Raw genomic sequence first — 18793 nt, 5'->3', positions numbered from 1 at the left:
GGGACATGGTTTAGTGGGCATGGTGGTGTTGGGTTGATGGTTGGACTCAATGATCTTAGAGGTCTTTTCCGACCTTAATAATTCTATGATTCTATGACCTCAGTCATGTTGTTTCTAGGTGCATTCCTAGTTGCTTGAAAACAAGTCATACGCTGAGACCATTGGTCCTTACTGCACAACCCAAGTGTGTCAAGAGTGTTCTCCACATTTCTCATTAGGCTGGAGAGACTCTTCCCTCTCCCAAAAAAAGAAATGTTGGCTTTTTTACAGCATTTGGTTTGGCTTAGCTACAGTTGGCTAGGCACCTTGCTGGAACTTCCAGGTGAAGTCCTCTCATCTGTGTCACGTACAGAGCAGATGAGAGAGTCGTAATGGTCCTTTGGCCCCAGAGTCCTGTAGAAAAGCTTCCAAGTTCTTGTCTTCAGGGGTGGAATATATCACTATTTCCTCTTCTGTTTCAAGGAGAGGAGGGGTGATGGGAATGGGAAGAGCTTCAGTTTAGTTTAAGCTTCTCTAGGTTTCTCAGTTTTGTATCTAAACACAGATGAGGTTTCCATTTTATCACTCAGAATGTGAATTCATTTCAATTGGACTGGGGTGAACCAAAGTTTAGCCATTTCACAATTAGGCCAGATTAATTCAAATACCACAAAGCTATGCATTCAATGGATATGGGAAGATGAACCATGAAACATTATTAGCCTTCTGGGTTTCTGGAATATATATACCTGCACTTGAACTTACTATTCCCAAACGAAACTAGTCAGGAAACTGGTTGCCTCCACAAAGAACCAAGGAAAGTCTGTCACTTGAAGAAACTTGCCCTAGTGCTTTGGAGTACACACAATGTGTCCAGCCATATTATGTCTTTTTTGTCAGATGAAGACCTTGGTAGTGAAAGTACAGAAGAACCGAAACATGCCATGAAAAGCAAGAAGCAGAAAACAGACATCCCCTTAGAGCCAGTCTGGCATTCAGACCTACCAATCTCTGAAGCTGTAGGAGGTTCGATAGCTACCAGCTTTGGCTCAACTCTTAGGAAGATGCCTTCTCCTGTGCTGGCATTGAGTGCGAAGCCATAAGGTCTCACCAGTAGCGTCAACTGGTAGACTCCGACTGGCAGCGTCTCCATCTGGCAAACCACTTCGGTTTGATTCAATGTTATGACATGGCAGGTTGTGTTGTTCACCTCCACCTGCAGGGCTGGCTTCTCCTCAGTGAAGCCAGCTCCCCTGATAACTACTGTGGCCTGGGACCCATCATCTGAAGGAATATAATCAACAAGATGACTCATGAATTTTAGTAGCAATGCCCAGGATTTACTTTCAACCAACAGTTAAAAATTTTTACCGTCTTTATCAGAACATCCTAAAAACTACACCATTGATGATCTCTCATTTTCCCCCGTAATGCCTATTCCTGCCTGTTCCTGTCCAGCTATTACTTTTTTTGTTAAATTTTTATTAACAATAACTTGAGCCAAGAGCCACCTTTCACTTTAAGCACCAAGCCTACCACAGTTTCTCTCCCCTTTATGCCTCTACCATCTTCATGTTGCTGTAAAAACTTCTGTGCTACATACTTTAAGACTGGAGCTGATCAGAAGTGTCCCACTAGAAAGTGCAGTTTCCATAAAATCAGACATTTCCAAAAGAATACACACACACACACACAAAATCATCAGCATCTGGCACATCTTTTTCACTAAACAGTGTTTTTGCCATTTTGTTCAGACAAAGCTCCATTACCTGATGAATACTCCGCGTCACTGACTAAGGGTGTCAATTCCTGGCTGAACTGGAAAGAGCACGAACCAGAACAGTTTGCAAGGACATCATTCACCACCACCACCAGCTGGAGACAGACAAAAAGGTTATCTCAAAGCTGGGAAGGGAACAGAGGTGTTTCCTACAGCCACATCTACCCGGTAGACCTGCAGAGCGATGCCGGTAGCCACACTGAGCTACTGAGAGCACTCTGACTGTGCCAGCACAGAGCACCATCAGACAGCTGTTTATACTGCTGCAGTCTCATTACAAATTTAATCGCAAGGCTTGCTAGGGCTCAATCTTAGGCAAAGGTGAGCACAGCTTTGGAAGCTGTATCGCCAGCCTTTCTTGGTGTCTGCAGGATCCTATCTCCCATCTTGCTGGGACCCACAGCTCCTCCCAGCTCCTGTTCTTCTAGTCACCCGTTGAAGACCCTGCTTGCCACACTCCACTTCTTCCCACCCCACCTTGGGAACAAGTTTATTATGTTTAAAGCACCCTGTAAGACTAATTAGAATGAATCCCAGAATGTTTCTTGTCAGCATGCAGCCCTCAATTTTATTTTCTTTTTCCCTTGTTATTCATGCTGAAACAAGAAACTTGGGCTGTCACCTTGATTATTTAACAAGAGATATCAAGAGATATCTCTTCTGAGATCTTGATATCTCAGAAGAGTCAACTGGCAAAGCATAGGGCATAGGAAAGCCCCTCTTCATCTCTCTCCCAGGTATTAAGGGTGCGCCAGGAGAGTACACCAACGCCTGCGAAAAGCAAAAGCAGATTGTCTCCAAAAAACACAAGGAGCACAGAGTTGCAAAGTACTCTGCTTGAATAGAGACACAATAATTGGAGGGACATTTTTACACTTGTTGCTAGCAGCAAGTCAGAATAAACCTTCAAAAACAAAGAGGAAATCTGATTGCTGCTGCTGTTCCTGTTTCATTTGGTCTATTCGAGGGTATGTCTGCACTACAGATGGCAGAGATATCATAGGTGGTTGAGCCACTGGGAGCAGGGCAGTCCTCATGTCTGGGGAACAGGCTCACCAAAAAAGCAGCATGACCTAGCCCCAAATGCACCCCAAAGCACAGCTGGGCTTTGAGCACATCCAGCATCACCCTATTACTGCTACAGTGCCCAGCAGTCTTCGCTGGAAGCAAAGCCAGCAACGTGCACCGCTCTGCAACATCTGAGAGCAGAGTTTACAACACATTTGTCCATCCAGCAGACTCATTCAGCCAGGAAGCCCTCCTTGCTCCCTTTTCACACGTGAAGAATTGAGATCCACAGAGGCTGAGGGACTTGCCTAATTCACAGACTAGTACCACAGCCACCATCTCATTTATTTTGCCTGTCAGTATAACAGCTGGAACGCTGCAGATGAATAGTGTCATTCCCAAGTTCGGTGACCAGCACCGTAGGACGCAGCAAGGGTGGCAGTCCAGAGACAACGTCAGCCCTTGGCCACTGCCTCAAAAGAAATAAATGGTCTTCCATCACCCATGATGACCATTCTCCCCACCTGCAATAGCTCTTGGAGGAAAAGTCCTGCCGCACAAACCAGGGAGATTAATCTGACTGATTTATGGCAAAGCACAGAACAGTAGATTTCTGAAAGGATTTAGTGGCAGAAGTAGGTACCTGGATACCTGTGAGACTCCTGGATCTACACGACCCAGGTGAATCAATAGGAAGTGTGACAACACATGAACTCACCTGTGTTTTGTTATTGAAGGTAGCAAGCATGTCCCCAAATATTGGCCCAATAAACACACCCCCGTCATAAACCACACGACTAGAAACAGTTGGCTTCAGACCAGTCAGGTTTTCAGCAGAGACCTGGCAAAGAACAAAAAATTTAAATTTCTCACCCTTTTCCGTCCTGTGATTTTAAATTAAAACCGTTCCCCCCGAGTTCATACAGAGTCATTACAAGGCAGCAAATAACTCCTAGAAACCTATTCTCAAGCTTCTCCCATAACTCCTATCTCCAGGTCTAAATCTTCATCATCCAAGACTTCACAACACCTCCCTGTTTCCATCCTCACCTTGCAGGCAAGAAACTGAGGCAAAGAGATTCAGGAACCAACTTTGCAAATGAACTTCCAATACTCAGTGATATCATTTGGAATTAGGCATGGAAGTAGCTTTGAACATCTGCTTCTCAAAGACATGACTTTGGGTGAAAAAAGGACGTGTGCTACAGCTGAAGATGCAGCTTAAGATTTTTTCACCATCCAGGCCAATGTCTTGAGTATGAGAATTCATTGCTTTGTCAAAGATAATTTTACAGTTTTAGAAGCTGATATACAAAGAAATACTTTTTCAGGAAGGAAGCAGCTCAGTCTTCTACTTGAAGCAAAACTTAAACGATAAATCTTGTGATGGGAGAGTGTGAACTGAACCTTCATCTGAGACTTATGAGAACCAGATATGAACCCATAAAGAATAGTTCTCAGAAAAAAGACCTTCTTGGCCCACAAATGATGCCACAAACCTGTACTGAGCTCCAGTTGCTGTACTGAAATATTAATGTGATTATAGCAGATTTAATTTCAGTATAGCAGTCCCTTTATTGTGCAGAGCTGCAACAAAGCACAGAAATTACATTCTAGCCTCCTCATTTTGAAGCACAGGCTCTGAAGATGTAATTTCTTGTCCTGTAACTGCAATTGTTTTTTTAATCATCTAATCTGGAATTTCCTTAAGCTGCTGTTCCTAATAGGAAGATAGATTGCCTAAGGTCCCATGGGTGTTTTCATAAAAACAAACATTGGGAGAATGACTCAGCCAAGGCCAAAGGCATTGAATGGGGTTCAAAGTGGGTGTTAGTAAGAGAAATTACTTACACTGATAACGTTGGGCAAGTCCCCAGTTTTTGTTTTCCAAGTCAACGTCCAGATGCTTTCATAGCAAGAGTTTGAGTCTTTGGTCACGATGAAGTCACTGGTGTTGAAGTACGGGGCTGTAGAATTATCTATGTTTTCTTGCAAAAGCTTGCGGAGATGGTGGGAGGAGATGTGCACTGAAACATCTGCAAAAGACGTTAGAAAGCAGTGGATTTCCTCATCCCTAGGAAAGCATATCTACCTGCTCCTAGAAAAGAAAGCTGTTTCATTATTAGTGCAAGGCTGTTGTGGTTCAAACCTCTGCAACTGCCAAAAAGCAGCAGAGGGAAATTTACTGGATCCCAAATGCCGAAAGATCTGCACTATTTAATAGCTAAGAAAACCTAGAAACTTCTTGCCAGTTGGGACCGTCAGAAATTTTGTCTAAGTAATACTTTTCATTACATGCAACCTATATTTTTAGGAGTCATAAAACTTCAGTGTGCAAGTCATGTTCCTTCAAAATAGAAAGATTGGAAAGTTCCTAGGTGGGGGTGGGGGGGAAGTCAGTCTATGAAGAAGACTTTGTAGAGTCCAATCCCAAATAAATGCAAATGAGGTCCTATTTCTTTTGATATAAATACCCATAGCCAAAGCTGCAGGTACAATAAATCTCCCTAAACCAATTCATAAGAAAGAGGGGAAAGCACAACACCTGGGAACAGGGCAAGAGTAACGGATTATGTTTTCAAAAGGTTATATTCAAAGCAGGGCACTATTGAGACAGCCTTCAGCTGTTGCAGGAAAATCTTAAATGACAACATGGAGGAAAGAGTTATTTCATGAATATTCTAAGGTTACATTTTCCTGTTTTATGATTTGACTTTATAACTGAGTCACCAGTTCCTCAGTCAAGAAATTTATCATTGGCCTTGCTCATATTAACCTGCTCACGTTCATTCTAAGCCTCTTTGAATATTTAAACCAAACACAAGAAAACCTAGCACATCTAAAGGGTGACCAAGTCAAGCAATTCTATGCACAAAAGCTTTGTGGTATCTGCAAACCAGTTACCAATCCTGGTAATCCTAGAAGAGAATGAATTTCCTGGTAACCTGCACGGGTCTTGTCATACAAGATGACCAGAAGTATACATGCTGGAGAAATATCAGTGTAATGAAACCTTGGGATGCAAAATCCCAATTCAGGATCTGATCCAAAGTTCTTTAACATTAAGGCAAATATTTCATAGTGGCTGTACGCATTTTGGAACAACCCCATACCTAACATCTAGAAATACCGCCCTGCCTATAATCCTTAACTTCTGTCTTGAAGGATGTCAAATGAAAAGACCTAGCAACTATTGCAACGGGTTTAACCTGCCAGCCTGTACCCTGAGCATTTCAAAGGTTCAGTATTGTCTCTTCTTCACTTGGCTTCCTGCAAAGAAAATCCAGGACCTGTACTCGCACCTTCTCTTACCTGATATCACTGTATTGGCCAAGTGGATGCGGAAGGTCCCTCCAATAGGTGGAGATGACTTCTGCAGTCTCTGAATGGTGAGGCTGACTCTCACATCCTCCGTGGAGACATAGAGGTAGCCATACTCCTTAGAGCCTTCCGCAAGCAACGCACCTCTGTGTGACAGAGAGGGTTCACATGAAGGCATTAGCAGTTAAGGCCCCCACTCCTGACACCCCCATGTCACCAGCAGCAGAGGGACGCCTATGGGAACAACGCTCTTGAAGGACCTCAGGAGAACGCGTTCAGAGCTCAAACAGAATTGAATACCCCCAACTTATACCTACATAACATAGGCAATGCGCACAACGGAAAACGGTGGAAAACCACCTTTTTTAATTACGGTAGAAGAAACAGTTCATGCAGCACCAAGCACAAGCAAGTCCTGCCCCACTACTGGTGTTTTTAAAGGACCAGCTCAATGCAGCCTGGACAGCAGCTACAACATCAAAGCAAAAAGATTTCCTACTTCATCCTGTAGTCTCCTCGAGTCTATCAAAATCTTAACTCCCCTAGTTACAGCGACATTTCATATTAAAGTTCACCCAAAGCCCGATTTCTAAAACTTAAAATATTTTCTCCCTTGCCACTAAAATTCTCCTTTTTCAAAGGAAAAAGAGACTCTTTGTGGTACAACGATGCCACCATGTGGTTAAGTGTCTGGATAACAGCTAAAGTCTCTCAGACCTCAGCCGTGGCTTCTGCAGAGCAAATTTCGAGAATACAAAACCAAAGGGACCACTGAGCCTGCTCGTCTGATGTACAGCCAGTACATCAGATTTTTAGCTAATATTCCTGTCCCGACCGCAGCAAGTTGTATTAGAGCACAGCAGGTGCTCAGTTAAGAGAAAGAGACAGGTTTGTTTTGAAGATATCTAAAGACAGTGATCGGCCCACCCATTTTTAAAACATGCACTGGTTTCTGTTTTCAGTCTTCCTGGCTTCAGCATCACACACTGGCTTCTCTTAGATCTTCCTCTGTGAGATGCAGAAGCCCACCAGTGCTAAGCACTTCTTTTTTTTTTTCCCGGTGAAAGGTACTGTGATCAATCCATTTGTTAATCTTTTTATAAGCTAAACAGATTGAGCTTCTCAAATCTTTCTCTCCTAGGCATTTTCTTCAGCTCCATAATCATGCTCATGGCTTCCCTCCCCACCCCCCCAGTTTTTCTAAATCCTTTTGAAAAATATGCTCATCAGTGCTGTAGGTAACATTCCAATGCCAGTCTTGTTAAGGCTACACACAGCAGTAAATATTTCCCCTCTTTCTGTTAGTTACACCTCTGTTTATGCATGTTAAACCTCACAAACATCCCCCTGTATCCTCATCCTTGCCTTTACCATTGGTGGTTCATGTCAAAATACTACATTTGACCCTGGGAATTAAATGTGCTTTTCAAGAAAAGACTTTCACGAGTCAAATCCTTCTATGCTGTGCTAGCTAAGTTGACTTCTACAAAACAGCTAGGTCTGAACTGTGGTTTAACTGTTTTACCAAATGACTTCTTCGGCTTGGGCTTTGCAGGACAGTAGTCTGCGCTGCTGATGAGCAGATGTCATGTTGGGAAAACTGAGGTATAAACTGGATTGTGTCAGTCTTTTCCTTTGTGCTGACTTGGACTATGTCTCTGAACCCCAACAGGTGATTGATGAATTCACCAAAGCCATGGATTTCACCAAGAAATGCAAGGACTTGGCAACTCCAGGAACCAGACCTAATTTTCTTCAGATCTTAGCCAACTTTTAAAGGAGAATCTAGTTGTCTTCAGAGCACTCAAAACTAATGAAACATTGCTTTGCATTTGCTTGAAAGAGGAGAGACCACAAGGTAAGAAACCAAATTAACTTACAGCAGGCTGAGGTTCACCTTCTGAAAGGAGGTTTCCTGTGGACGCCTGAGCAAGTGGGTGAAGTAAGTGAGCCAAACTGAAAGCTGGCTGCTGTAGAGAAGAAGAGGCTGCATCGTTCCAGCTTCTCCCTTGCCTGGCTCTATTCCCATCAGGTCCTTGCTGACTCGACTGGATACAATTCAACTTTTACAGGACTTATTCTCTGCCAGTATAGCCCTTTAATGTTGCGCTCTCTGATCTGGTCAGCCTATGACTCTGCCTCCTCTTTCATTGTTGGGACTTCCAGAATAGAAACCATCTCAGTAAACAAGGACACATAAGGTGGACTTCCATTGCCTAACATGGTAATTGATGTCATTAAAGGTATTTGGGAGCATCTCTGGCTGATCTCCATCCACTGTTCCAGAAGGACTTAGATCTCCTTCTAGTCCTACATCATATCTTGGTGTCCCATGCATATCTTACATACCCCAGGTTAGCTGAAACGTCTTAAGCACCTCTGGTTCAGCAACTGAATCCCACTCATACAATGGAACTTCAATACCAAAACCATATACCTTCACTAAGATGTCTACAATATATGTTCAAGATCCTATATGGTGAGCAAAGCTCAAAACACTCGTGCTGAGACTGTGAAATTAAGTATCTTAATTTAGAACTGCAGCCCATCTACTGAGTGCAGACATCTGTGCAGGATTCAGTAGTCTAAACAGTCTGAACGTGGCCTATTTGAAATGCCTAGAGGAGAAGACTCCAATGAAAGCACAGGGATTGCCAAGCTGCAATCTTATCCTCCACTGCCTCTCATGTCCTTTGTTAGATGACAACCAGCTCCAGACATGCCAGGGGGAACTGCAAGAGGTGTTACAGGGTATTGAGATGATCTACCCACTGTCCCTACCTTGGAGAGAGAAGGGGCAGACTTGCACCACAGCCAGACACCATCCAGGACACATTGTAAGTGGGAGAAGACCCCACCACAGACACTGCTTCAACTATCCTCCCACCTGGCGGAGGTGGTTTGGGATCTCTCTGAGAAACTGAAAGAAAAAGAACACAAGCATTCATTAGAGCAAGGAGAACAGCTGTCACTATAGCTAGGTTATTTTCATTTTCATATATTCCCCCCCAAGCTGGAAACATATCTGCTTGGGGGCTTTTTGTTTGTTTTTATCTGGGCAAGACCATTGAAGAGTTACATTTGTAGAAACACATTTTCAGATAAATCAAGAATATTGATATTTGGCAATTTCTTCTTGATTGTTTTCACAAAAAAATACATGTTCAAGAAAACAAAATTATTTTTGTGCCAGTTGTGAAATACTCTTCCCCTTTGAAAAAGTTTCAACCAGCCCTACCATTAAAGATTTTAATGGAGTAGCCTGGCAAGATGGTAACATTAACAGAAAAGAAAAAAACAGATTCCTTTACCAGTCACAGCTCTATCTGCAATGATGACTTCATCAAGGTAAAATGACCCAGATGTTTCCTTTTGCAGCACAGGGCTCAGCAAGTCTATCTGATGTACAAACACCGGGGAATTGGTAGGGAGGTCCTGGAGAAGCGCGGAGAGATTCACACACCCCTTCCAGAGGTCAGTGCAGGTAAATGTCCAGCTGGAAGACACCAAGGTTGTGCAAGCTCTCTTTTGCTGTGAGGTAGTGCCAATAACTGACTTTTGAGGTGCTTTGTGAAGCTTCCAGGTAACATCAAGTACTGCTGTTATTACTATTGTTATTTCCTCACACACAAGGCACTCGCTCAATGGCTTGTGATCACTCTCTGCCTGTCACTGTTGGGTTCCCCATAGTGAGAAACAAAGCTTTAGATCTCCGCTTAGGTGTCCTCCTCTGCATCACAGGAGCGGGATGTGGGAATGACTACCGCTGCTCTATTTTTGGCAAAACACTACGATAGCATCAGTGACCTCAACGGGGGTCAATCCAGAGTTCAGGCCCCTTGGGAATACCAGATGATTGCTCAAGGCTCCCAGCTCTCTCCACCATGTACTGATTTAATCCCAACCCCTTCTTCCCCTTCCAGGCGTGCATTCACACCTCTCACGCAACCTTACAGATACCCAAACTACCAACTTCACTTCCTGAAGTTCTTCAGACACTCCTGATTTTTTAAGTCTGCCTGCCCCAAGCTTCACATCTAACATCAAATGTTTTCTACCCATGTAATTCTAAGAGAATAAAGAAAATCAAAGACTACACCAATTTTCAAAACTTTGTGTGCCACTGATCTCATGAGGTTCCTGGAAGAAAAAAATCAATTCATCTCTCTGTCTCACTGCAGAAAATCCACTGGCTATTACCAAAGAAAAGGAAAATAAACAATTTTCAAAACTTTGTGTGCCACTGATCTCATGAGGTTCCTGGAGAGAAAAAAAAAAAAAATCAATTCATCTCTCTGTCTCACTGCAGAAAATCCACTGGCTATTGCCAAAGAAACTGGGAAATTAATGTCCACAGAAACCTTCTGGTGTGCTTACCAGAGACAGAACAAACTCTCCATCTGTGCACTACGGTGAGATAGTGCGTGTAACAAGAAACATGCAAATTTGCTCAAAAAATCCTCAAAAATAATGGATTCTTTGCATTCTTTGCAGAATGCTCTGCAGGGACAGAGCATGTGTCAGCTTACCCCAACTGGCAATTTGTTCCTATACAAATAAGAACTCCTCTCAGTTTTCCTAGTACACCTTCTTACTATGGAAAGTATAATCTCTGGATACTATAAGTGTCTGGATACCTTTTAAAGTCAGTTTCATTGAAATCCCATAGGCAGGTGAGGTTCCTCTTCACATTGGTGAAGGACACCGAGATATGAAAGATATTGCTCATATGGCCTTTATGTGCAAAACACACCTGCAAAAATGAGGAAAAAAAATTTCACAGCTCAAACCACAGGTAATTTATATGTAATGTCTGTAGAAGATATTATATTCTGTTTCAATCCCAGTTTAACATTAGTAGGGAAACGTGTTGTTCGAGGTCAGCAATAAAGGCCACTGCTTAAGACCAAATTGCCTTGAATAGCACCTACAGAAGAGAGTGCATGGCACGCAGGTGACCTGTGTGCCACCACATGGTGTGAAACAGACCCCTTAGGCTTCAGTGAGGTTTGGGGGCAAAACATAGATGGGAAGTACCAATAGGGATTTCAGGTATCTGCGAGGGAGGAAAGGAGACTGGAGGAGTTGGTTTGATTTGCAAGGTACAAGGTTTGGGATGGGCCTCACGTGGGGAAATAGGACTGGAAGAGATCTGTGAAGGGGAACTGGAAGGAGTCTGGAAGGACTGCAGGAGGCTCTTGGGATGAGTCTTTACCTCCCGCCTCCTTCCTTTCAACCCCCAAATATTTGTCTTCCCCCAGGCGGCAAAGAAATGGTGACAGAGTTGAAATCAAGACCTTATTTCTATTAAAAGTAGATGTGGAAGACGAGCAGAAAAGTGGGCGAGAGTGGACACCCAGATAACAAGGTTTTTTTTCCTTTTGTCAAGAAGTGGTCATCCCTGCACCTTCCATCTTTTCCCAACACTACCCCACCTTTTCCTTTCCTTCAGGAAGGGTTGCACCCCCAGGAGCAGATAGCAGCCAGATGTGTTAAACAATATCTACGTCTCAGGGATCTCAAACTATCCACCCAGTCAATAAAAGACACTCTATTCTGTCCACAAACATAGTCCAAAGACATGATCCTTTGTGGATTTGGGGGAAGTCTAAGCAGACCAGATGATTTTACATTGCTGATTGGGCTCTGAGTGTTCAGTACCCAGTGCAACGTACTCATCAAGAGCAGCCACTTACATGTGTGTATTCAGTAAGATCATATCTTGGTAGAGATGATGGGGAAGTTTTCACCAGCTGGCTTGGTCTGTGAACACTGAACCTCCCACAGAAAGGCTCTGTTCCACTGACGATGTGTCCTGTGGTAATGACGTCCTTCATATCTGACAGAGATAAAAAAAAAACAAGAGGGGATGAGAGGCTTGAAAATGACTCAGAAGACACCAGTACAGCCAAGAGATTCATGAAGATACAGGAAGCGGGTATCCAAAATTTGTCAAACAGTCCTACTCTTAAGTATTCTCCTGCCCAGATAAATGGTGAACATCTCCAGGGCAATTGTTCCCCAGCTTAAGGGTGCTGAAAGACAGAAGGAGGGATCATTAAATTACTGTTCTGACCATAAAACCTCATGGCAAATAACACTGCCTTTAGCCATATAGAGTATGTTTGACTAAATCCACTCTTCCTTTCCAGAAAACACTCAGGCAAAGCTGGAAATTGATGTATAAAACAACAGCGAATACACCTTCCCCTTTGGGGTGTTTGTTCCATTGGTCTATCAACCATGCTGCTGAAAAACTGCTAGGATTTCTTTTCTTCCTTGTACATAAAAGACTTTCTTCTGTCACTACATACTGACAATTCACATTTTCTTCCAGTAAGAGAAATAAAGCCTGCAAAATGAAGTTAATAGCAGAGTTAAAAAAAAAAAGAAAAAGTCAAAAGGAGGTAGCTGTCGTTCTTTGCGCGAATGTTGGACCTGTTGAAATCTTCACTGGAAGGAATTATGAATGTCGTAGTTTAGCTGTGTTCAAGGGGAGGTTATGTAAATACAGGGAAGGGAGAGCCACTGAAGGTAATTAAATTAAAAAACATATTACACTCAGGAAATTAATTGAGCTGAAAATACTTCATATTTGGAGAGAATTAATGATGGATTATTATACATAATCATCCATCTTCCCTAGGCATCTATTTTGGTTTCTGGTGGACGGGACACTGGACTAGATGGACCCTAGGTCCGAATGTGTGTGGCTGTTCTTTTATTTTCCTAGCATCCATTCACCACAATTTCACCATTGTTCTGATGTCTTTTAACATCATCTACATTTTACAATCATCAATGACAATTCAAATCATCAATGACACAAATTCTCCTTTGTTCTACTTGTTATGCATCAATTTTTATTCCCACTGTACTGTTGAACTATCATTGGCTTTTAGCTAAAGTTTTCCCCTTTTTACTGGCGGAATCGTAGGTTTGGGATCACATTAAGAATGTCCAGTTGCTGTTTTCATTTTTCTGCATAAAGCTTCCCTCCCTCCCCAATTAAGGTTAATTAATTGCTTTCCTCCACTTGGAGGAATCAATCACCAAATGTTACTGGCTGGGACCTGTTCTCTCTCTCCATACAGAATACAAGAATGTGGTACGAGGTCTCTGGGCAATCATCTACTTTTTGGCATAGGATAAGTATACTATTATCGCTGTCTTTCATTTTTCTGCATAAAGCTTCCCTCCCTCCCCAATTAAGGTTAATTAATTGCTTTCCTCCACTTGGAGGAATCAATCACCAAATGTTACTGGCTGGGACCTGTTCTCTCTCTCCATACAGAATACAAGAATGTGGTACGAGGTCTCTGGGCAATCATCTACTTTTTGGCATAGGATAAGTATACTATTATCGCTGTCAGATATAGAAACACAGAATGGTTTGGGTTGGAAGGGACCTCTCAAGGCCATCTACCCCACCCCCCCTGCCGTGGGCAGGGACATCCGCAACTAGAGCAGGTTGCTCAGAGCCCCGTCCAGCCTGACCTGGAATGTTTCCAGGGATGGGGCTTCTACAACCGCCCTGGGCAACCTGTGCCAGTGTTACTGGAGTTACTTCCTACTAGAGTAGCTTTCTGATGTGCGCAATACCTTCAATGTTAGAAAACTCTTATCGATAATTTTATTTTTTTTTTTACAAAAGCAATTGATGTTTTACACCTTGCCTGGCCAGTCAAGTACACCACAGATATTTACACTGTTTCACTTTCAGTCATCAAGAAACACTGAAAGCAAAGACCTCCAGAGTCAGAATCAGGCATTTCCACAGCCTGAGCTGTAGCTATGGGAAACACCAGATTTGTTTCCCCAGCAGAGATATTGAAACATGAATAATTTCACATGCCCCAGAACTTGCATTTTTCTCTCTACTCCTAATGTTTCTAACAACCAAAACATATCACTTGCTTTGATAAGTGTGTTGCAATATGACTGAGTCCTACAATGTATTACAGAAAGAATCTCGCATTATTACATTAATCATGTTGGTTTTAATATTAGTTCCATAAACTCCCCCATCAGAATACATACAAATAATGAATAGCTGAGAAACATAAATGTATGTACTTAAACACATTAAAAGTGTAAAATTACTATCATTAAAAGTTTAAAGTACATTTATTTCATAAAAGGAAATCAACTCTCACAGTAAATACTGCTTATTTGTCACAGAAGGTCACTACCTTCTTTCTCAAAGCCATCATGGAAAAGGATTTTTGCAGAAGTTGGCTCAGTTTCACATCCTATTGAAAGAAGTTCCTCTATTGCTGTTTGCACCTTTAAAAAAATTAAGAAAGTGAAAAGCAGTCACAGTATAATGGTGTCCGGATCATTTCAGCAGAGAGCTTCAACACACACATCATCACTACATTTTTCATCAGCTAGGGACCGGTGGCAAGGCAGCTCTGAACAAGCAGGTAGCCAAATGGTAGAGAATAAAATTCAGCTCAACACAGTGTAAACTTCCATGTCTGGTACCCTTCAGGGGTGAGAGACATCCCTTAGGTGTCCAGCAGCCTCCTCAGAAAGGTGCAGATTTCTTACATGAGCTACATCACAGCTTGGGCATCTGCATGCCCCGCCAGGCTCCACTAACTGTGTCGACCAGGTGTCTAATGACCAGCACGGAGCTATCACCCAGGGTAGTTTTAACAGTGACCAACTACTGCATCAAGAGACTATGGGATTTTGAAGAAGACACATCAGAGCTCCTGTCTGAAGCAAGAGCCATACACTGCACTTCTGGTCTTAGAGGAGAAGTCCAAGGGTCTGGTATCTGAAGATACCACATACCTCATCGCAGACATGACAGGCCAAGATCAGATGCTGTGACATGCTTAGAATATACCTGGGAGTCAGCCCCCCAAAAAATCCCACTGCAAGACACTCCCAGTAACAAACATCACCCCTACATCATGTCAAATTTGTTTCGGCTTCTGGGCCAAACGCTTAACTGCTGTCAAGTACCAGAGCTCCATCAATTACACCCCAGCAGAGGACTGGGTGTCTGCATTTAATGACGCCTACCTGGCGAGCTGTAGCATTTGTGGGGATCATTCGGTGCAATATGTTATTCCAGGAGATACTGAAACATCCTGTACCGGACACAGTCAACGTCTGGCAAGCAAAGAAGCAAATAAATAAATGAAACCAGATACAAACTGCATGAGACACACAGACTTCAAACCTGGTATCTGAGGTACCTGAGGAGGATTTTACAGGCAGCATTTTGCCTTTTTAAGCCTCTGTAAATCAAGAGTCCCTTCAGCTACTCTTAAACTGCTCTTGTCCTCCATGGTCTCTCCTGACACAAGCCCTGGGCTCCTGTTCTTAGATTAACGGGAGCATGAGGGATACACGACCTGTGCAGACACGCTGACAGCCACAAATGGTCCCTACAGCTCCTGAGCTGCAGCTGTGGGGTTTAACCACCAGGAGAAACTTCCCTCACTGCTGAGCACTTCATCAGGCTGTAAGTTTCTATCATCTGATTACAATATAGGGTTGACCAGATAACACACACTGAGTGTGTTGTCACTAAGGAGGGAAAACAAAAACTGTCCTAAACTTGTATTAATTAGCATTAGTTAACAAGGGGAGGCATTAATGGGTGAGATAAAACCTGAGGGGGAAGTCAGCATTGCTTACACCTTAACACATGAGCAGATTATAATGCAGCCATAGGGTTTACATACGCCCAGCAATGTGTGCAAAAACCATCTTCAGCTCATGGCGCTATTCTCATCAACTATCTCAGCAGGTTAAAACCAAGGTGGGAACACATTTTCATGTCTAGCACTGACAAGGCCACTACAATTAGGATTTTCTGCCATCCGTGTGAACTGATTCAGGGCTAGTCCAGCTCCCAGGGTCAAGCACACAGCACTGACCTGCACTTCTGGAAGATGCAAGGCGCGAGCCCGAATTTCGTGTCTCTCGATGTAGTAGTTGTTCACCACTTGGGGATTCAGCCACGTGTTATGTATCTGGACTCCAACTCTCATCCCATTGCTGGGTGCCTTTCCCTGATGCAGCGCTTCCAGGTAGTACCTCGAACCAGCAGTTAGCTCAAACTTCTGGGATTTTGGCTGCCAACGCTCACTCCAGCTCTTCACCCAGTTCTCAGACCACTCCGAATTGCCGGCAGGGAGAGAAGCTATTCTCACCTGTGTCCAGACCAACCCAATCAATCAGTTACAGAGACATTTCTCCAGCCCCAAAAGACACTTTGTCCAATACCACAGCTCCAAAAAACCAGACTTGTGCTTATAGCTGATAGCAGTGGGTTGATGGTTGACACATTCCTTCCTATTATACAGGAAAAAACCATCATCTCAAAGAGCTTTCGTTTAGGGTTCAATACCGTAAAGAAGATAATTCTTATGGCTGACCCTAGCCCTAACAACAGTTCCCCATGCAACTTTTCATGGGTGACTTCAGTTCTACATCTCATGTTCTCCAAATACAAAAGAAAGAACTATGTCTACAGCCTTCTGAGATGTAGCATGTTACCACTAGTAAGACCAGTAATGCTACATTTTTTTTAATAGATAAGTCCTTTATATTTCTTCTAGCCCTGTTCAGTTACTAGGCTTAAGAATAGCCCAGAGAAATAATCACCTTCATTTATAGCATCCTCTCAGCTTTACAAAGGGAAGGACCAATGTTTTCAGAGGGCAAAATTTCAACAGGCAAAAAAGGAGGTAAACTGAGGAAGTCAGAGAGCAAGCCTCCAGGTTCCCTTGCACAGATTGTTGGTGATGGTGATGTGCTGAACTAACAAAAAGGTCTTCCGGAAAAGACATTAAAAGACTCTGGTTGCAAGAGTGAGTTTTTCATTGGCTGAGCGGCTGATAGGACCAATGTAAAACATCAGATATAATCATACAGATTTCAGTCTGCAACAGATTCATAATAAAGGCCAATAAGCCAATTCACACTGGGGAAATTTCCACTTGTTATGACCATAATTAAAACCATTTCCCACCCTGATCTCATTTTCAATCTGGCGAGAGTAATACCTTATGTTCTGGATCTTGGGACAAACTTAAGTAGAGAGATGCCTGACCATCTGCCTGAATCCAGAAGGTGTAATTGTTGGTCTGAGGAGCCACAAAAAATCCACGAAGCCTGGAGCTAAGCAAAAGCAGAACATCTGTAATACACAAAAGAGTTACTGCAAAACCCCCCCAGCCCCACACCCCACCTTCACACATACACTGAGTCACAAGGAAAGACTATGAGACCAAGTTATAACAAAACAAACTCAGAGATTTTAAAACTGAAGGAACCTCAAAATGACCCATTTTCACATTAAATGTCATTTACGCTGTACAGAAGTTTTCAAAAAGGAAAAAAAAAAAAACAAACCAGCTCCATGAATATAAGTATGGTTTTGTTGTTGGTCACTTTTTTGTGCATTTCTTCTCAAGCAAAGTCTTAACCCTGAACAGGCAGGACAAGGCTCAAAATCACACACCAGATCAACTGAGAAAAACAGAGAAGTGATAGAAAAATGAAAGCATTCATGCATATTGCGCAGCTTTTCAAGGGTGTATCTGAAGAGGCAAAGGGCACCAACACGGTTCAGATATTTTTGCAGCTTGGGGCAAATCAGTTTATTTCCATTAACTCCACCTGCGCTGCAGCTGCCAACATCAGCTGAGGATCTGGCCCTCCACATCTGGCCGGAGCTCCAGCCCAAGACAGCCTCTAACTGGAGCCCCTTCTACCTCCGCAGCAGTTTCTTTTGTGGTATTTCAGCACATCTAGGCCAGGTAGAGCAGAAATACTGAGTGAAAGCAAAAGGAGGAAAAATAAAACACTTCACTGCATATATTGAGCTTCAAAAGGACCTCAGAGCAGAGGGTTTGCTTTGATTTATAGGAGATATGCAGTAAGGCTCTGCTATAAAGAGCTGTCAGGTGTTATTGCTACACCTTACACTGCTAAAGGTGACTTCCATGGCTTCATCTTTCTTTAAGATCACTAAGTACCTGAAGGACTTCTTCGCCCCAGACAGAAATCTTACTGGGGAACTGGCATTAGGTACAAACTGCCATCTATATCCAGGACCTGCTTCTGTCAGATCAGAGGCATCATCCCAGACTTCAAAGAGAAGCCCTCTGTTTCCTAGAAAATTAAAATAAAAGTGTTCTCAGTAGAAGCCAACAAAAATCTCAGAGCACATGCTAGAATCAGTGGTGTAAGGAGGCAAGCCAGAACAGAAAATTTTAATAATAAATTGGCTCTGTTTGTGGGTCTTTTTTGCAGTCCAAGGCAGAACAGAGATCTTGCTTTAGGGAATTTGGTCTACCTTGAAATCCCCCACCAGAAAGAACAAAAATCTGCAGAATACAGAGCATCCAACCAGGCTCACGTCTGCTCTTGCAGGAAAAGGTACTGAGATGGCCCACAGTCAAAATGAGCTAAGACTCATTTTATGCACAATAATTTCCTACTGCAACGCTCCGCTCAAGCAGTGTCCCCAGAAGCCTCTGCAGTAGGTCTAGTTCAGCTATCCTTCCTCTAAATGTTATCCATACTTTTTTCCTCTGATTTTCCACAGCCCTACACACCAGGCTGACCTTCCTCCCACCATTGCCCATCTGTAAGTGGTGGGCTGAGCTCTCCACCTTGCCTTTCCTTGCTACAGAATCACAGAATGGTTTGGGTTGGAAGGGACCTCTAAAGGTC

At 43.0% G+C, this 18793-nt stretch overlaps 1 protein-coding gene across 1 annotated transcript in view; it reads right to left on the bottom strand.

Annotated features, from left to right (window-relative positions):
• PKHD1 (polycystic kidney and hepatic disease 1 (autosomal recessive)) overlaps positions 1 to 18793 on the bottom strand; it is a 289357-nt gene that overhangs the window by 251126 nt on the left and 19438 nt on the right. The window contains exons 13-26 of the mRNA XM_019474554.1: positions 18094 to 18229; positions 17119 to 17233; positions 15988 to 16263; positions 15125 to 15214; positions 14281 to 14374; positions 11785 to 11927; positions 10726 to 10841; positions 9400 to 9584; positions 8870 to 9008; positions 6080 to 6234; positions 4619 to 4803; positions 3486 to 3608; positions 1749 to 1854; positions 985 to 1263 (exon numbers count right to left, since the gene is read on the bottom strand). Coding sequence (XP_019330099.1) covers positions 985 to 1263; positions 1749 to 1854; positions 3486 to 3608; positions 4619 to 4803; positions 6080 to 6234; positions 8870 to 9008; positions 9400 to 9584; positions 10726 to 10841; positions 11785 to 11927; positions 14281 to 14374; positions 15125 to 15214; positions 15988 to 16263; positions 17119 to 17233; positions 18094 to 18229 — 2142 coding nt within the window. The remainder of the gene's footprint in view (positions 1 to 984; positions 1264 to 1748; positions 1855 to 3485; positions 3609 to 4618; positions 4804 to 6079; positions 6235 to 8869; positions 9009 to 9399; positions 9585 to 10725; positions 10842 to 11784; positions 11928 to 14280; positions 14375 to 15124; positions 15215 to 15987; positions 16264 to 17118; positions 17234 to 18093; positions 18230 to 18793) is intronic.

The sequence above is a fragment of the Aptenodytes forsteri genome, unplaced genomic scaffold (genome assembly GCF_000699145.1).
Source record: "Aptenodytes forsteri isolate BGI_AS27 unplaced genomic scaffold, ASM69914v1 Scaffold57, whole genome shotgun sequence".
Taxonomy (NCBI): domain Eukaryota; kingdom Metazoa; phylum Chordata; class Aves; order Sphenisciformes; family Spheniscidae; genus Aptenodytes; species Aptenodytes forsteri.
Note: the sequence above shows the minus strand (reverse complement) of the source record. Positions and strands in the feature narration are given on the sequence as shown.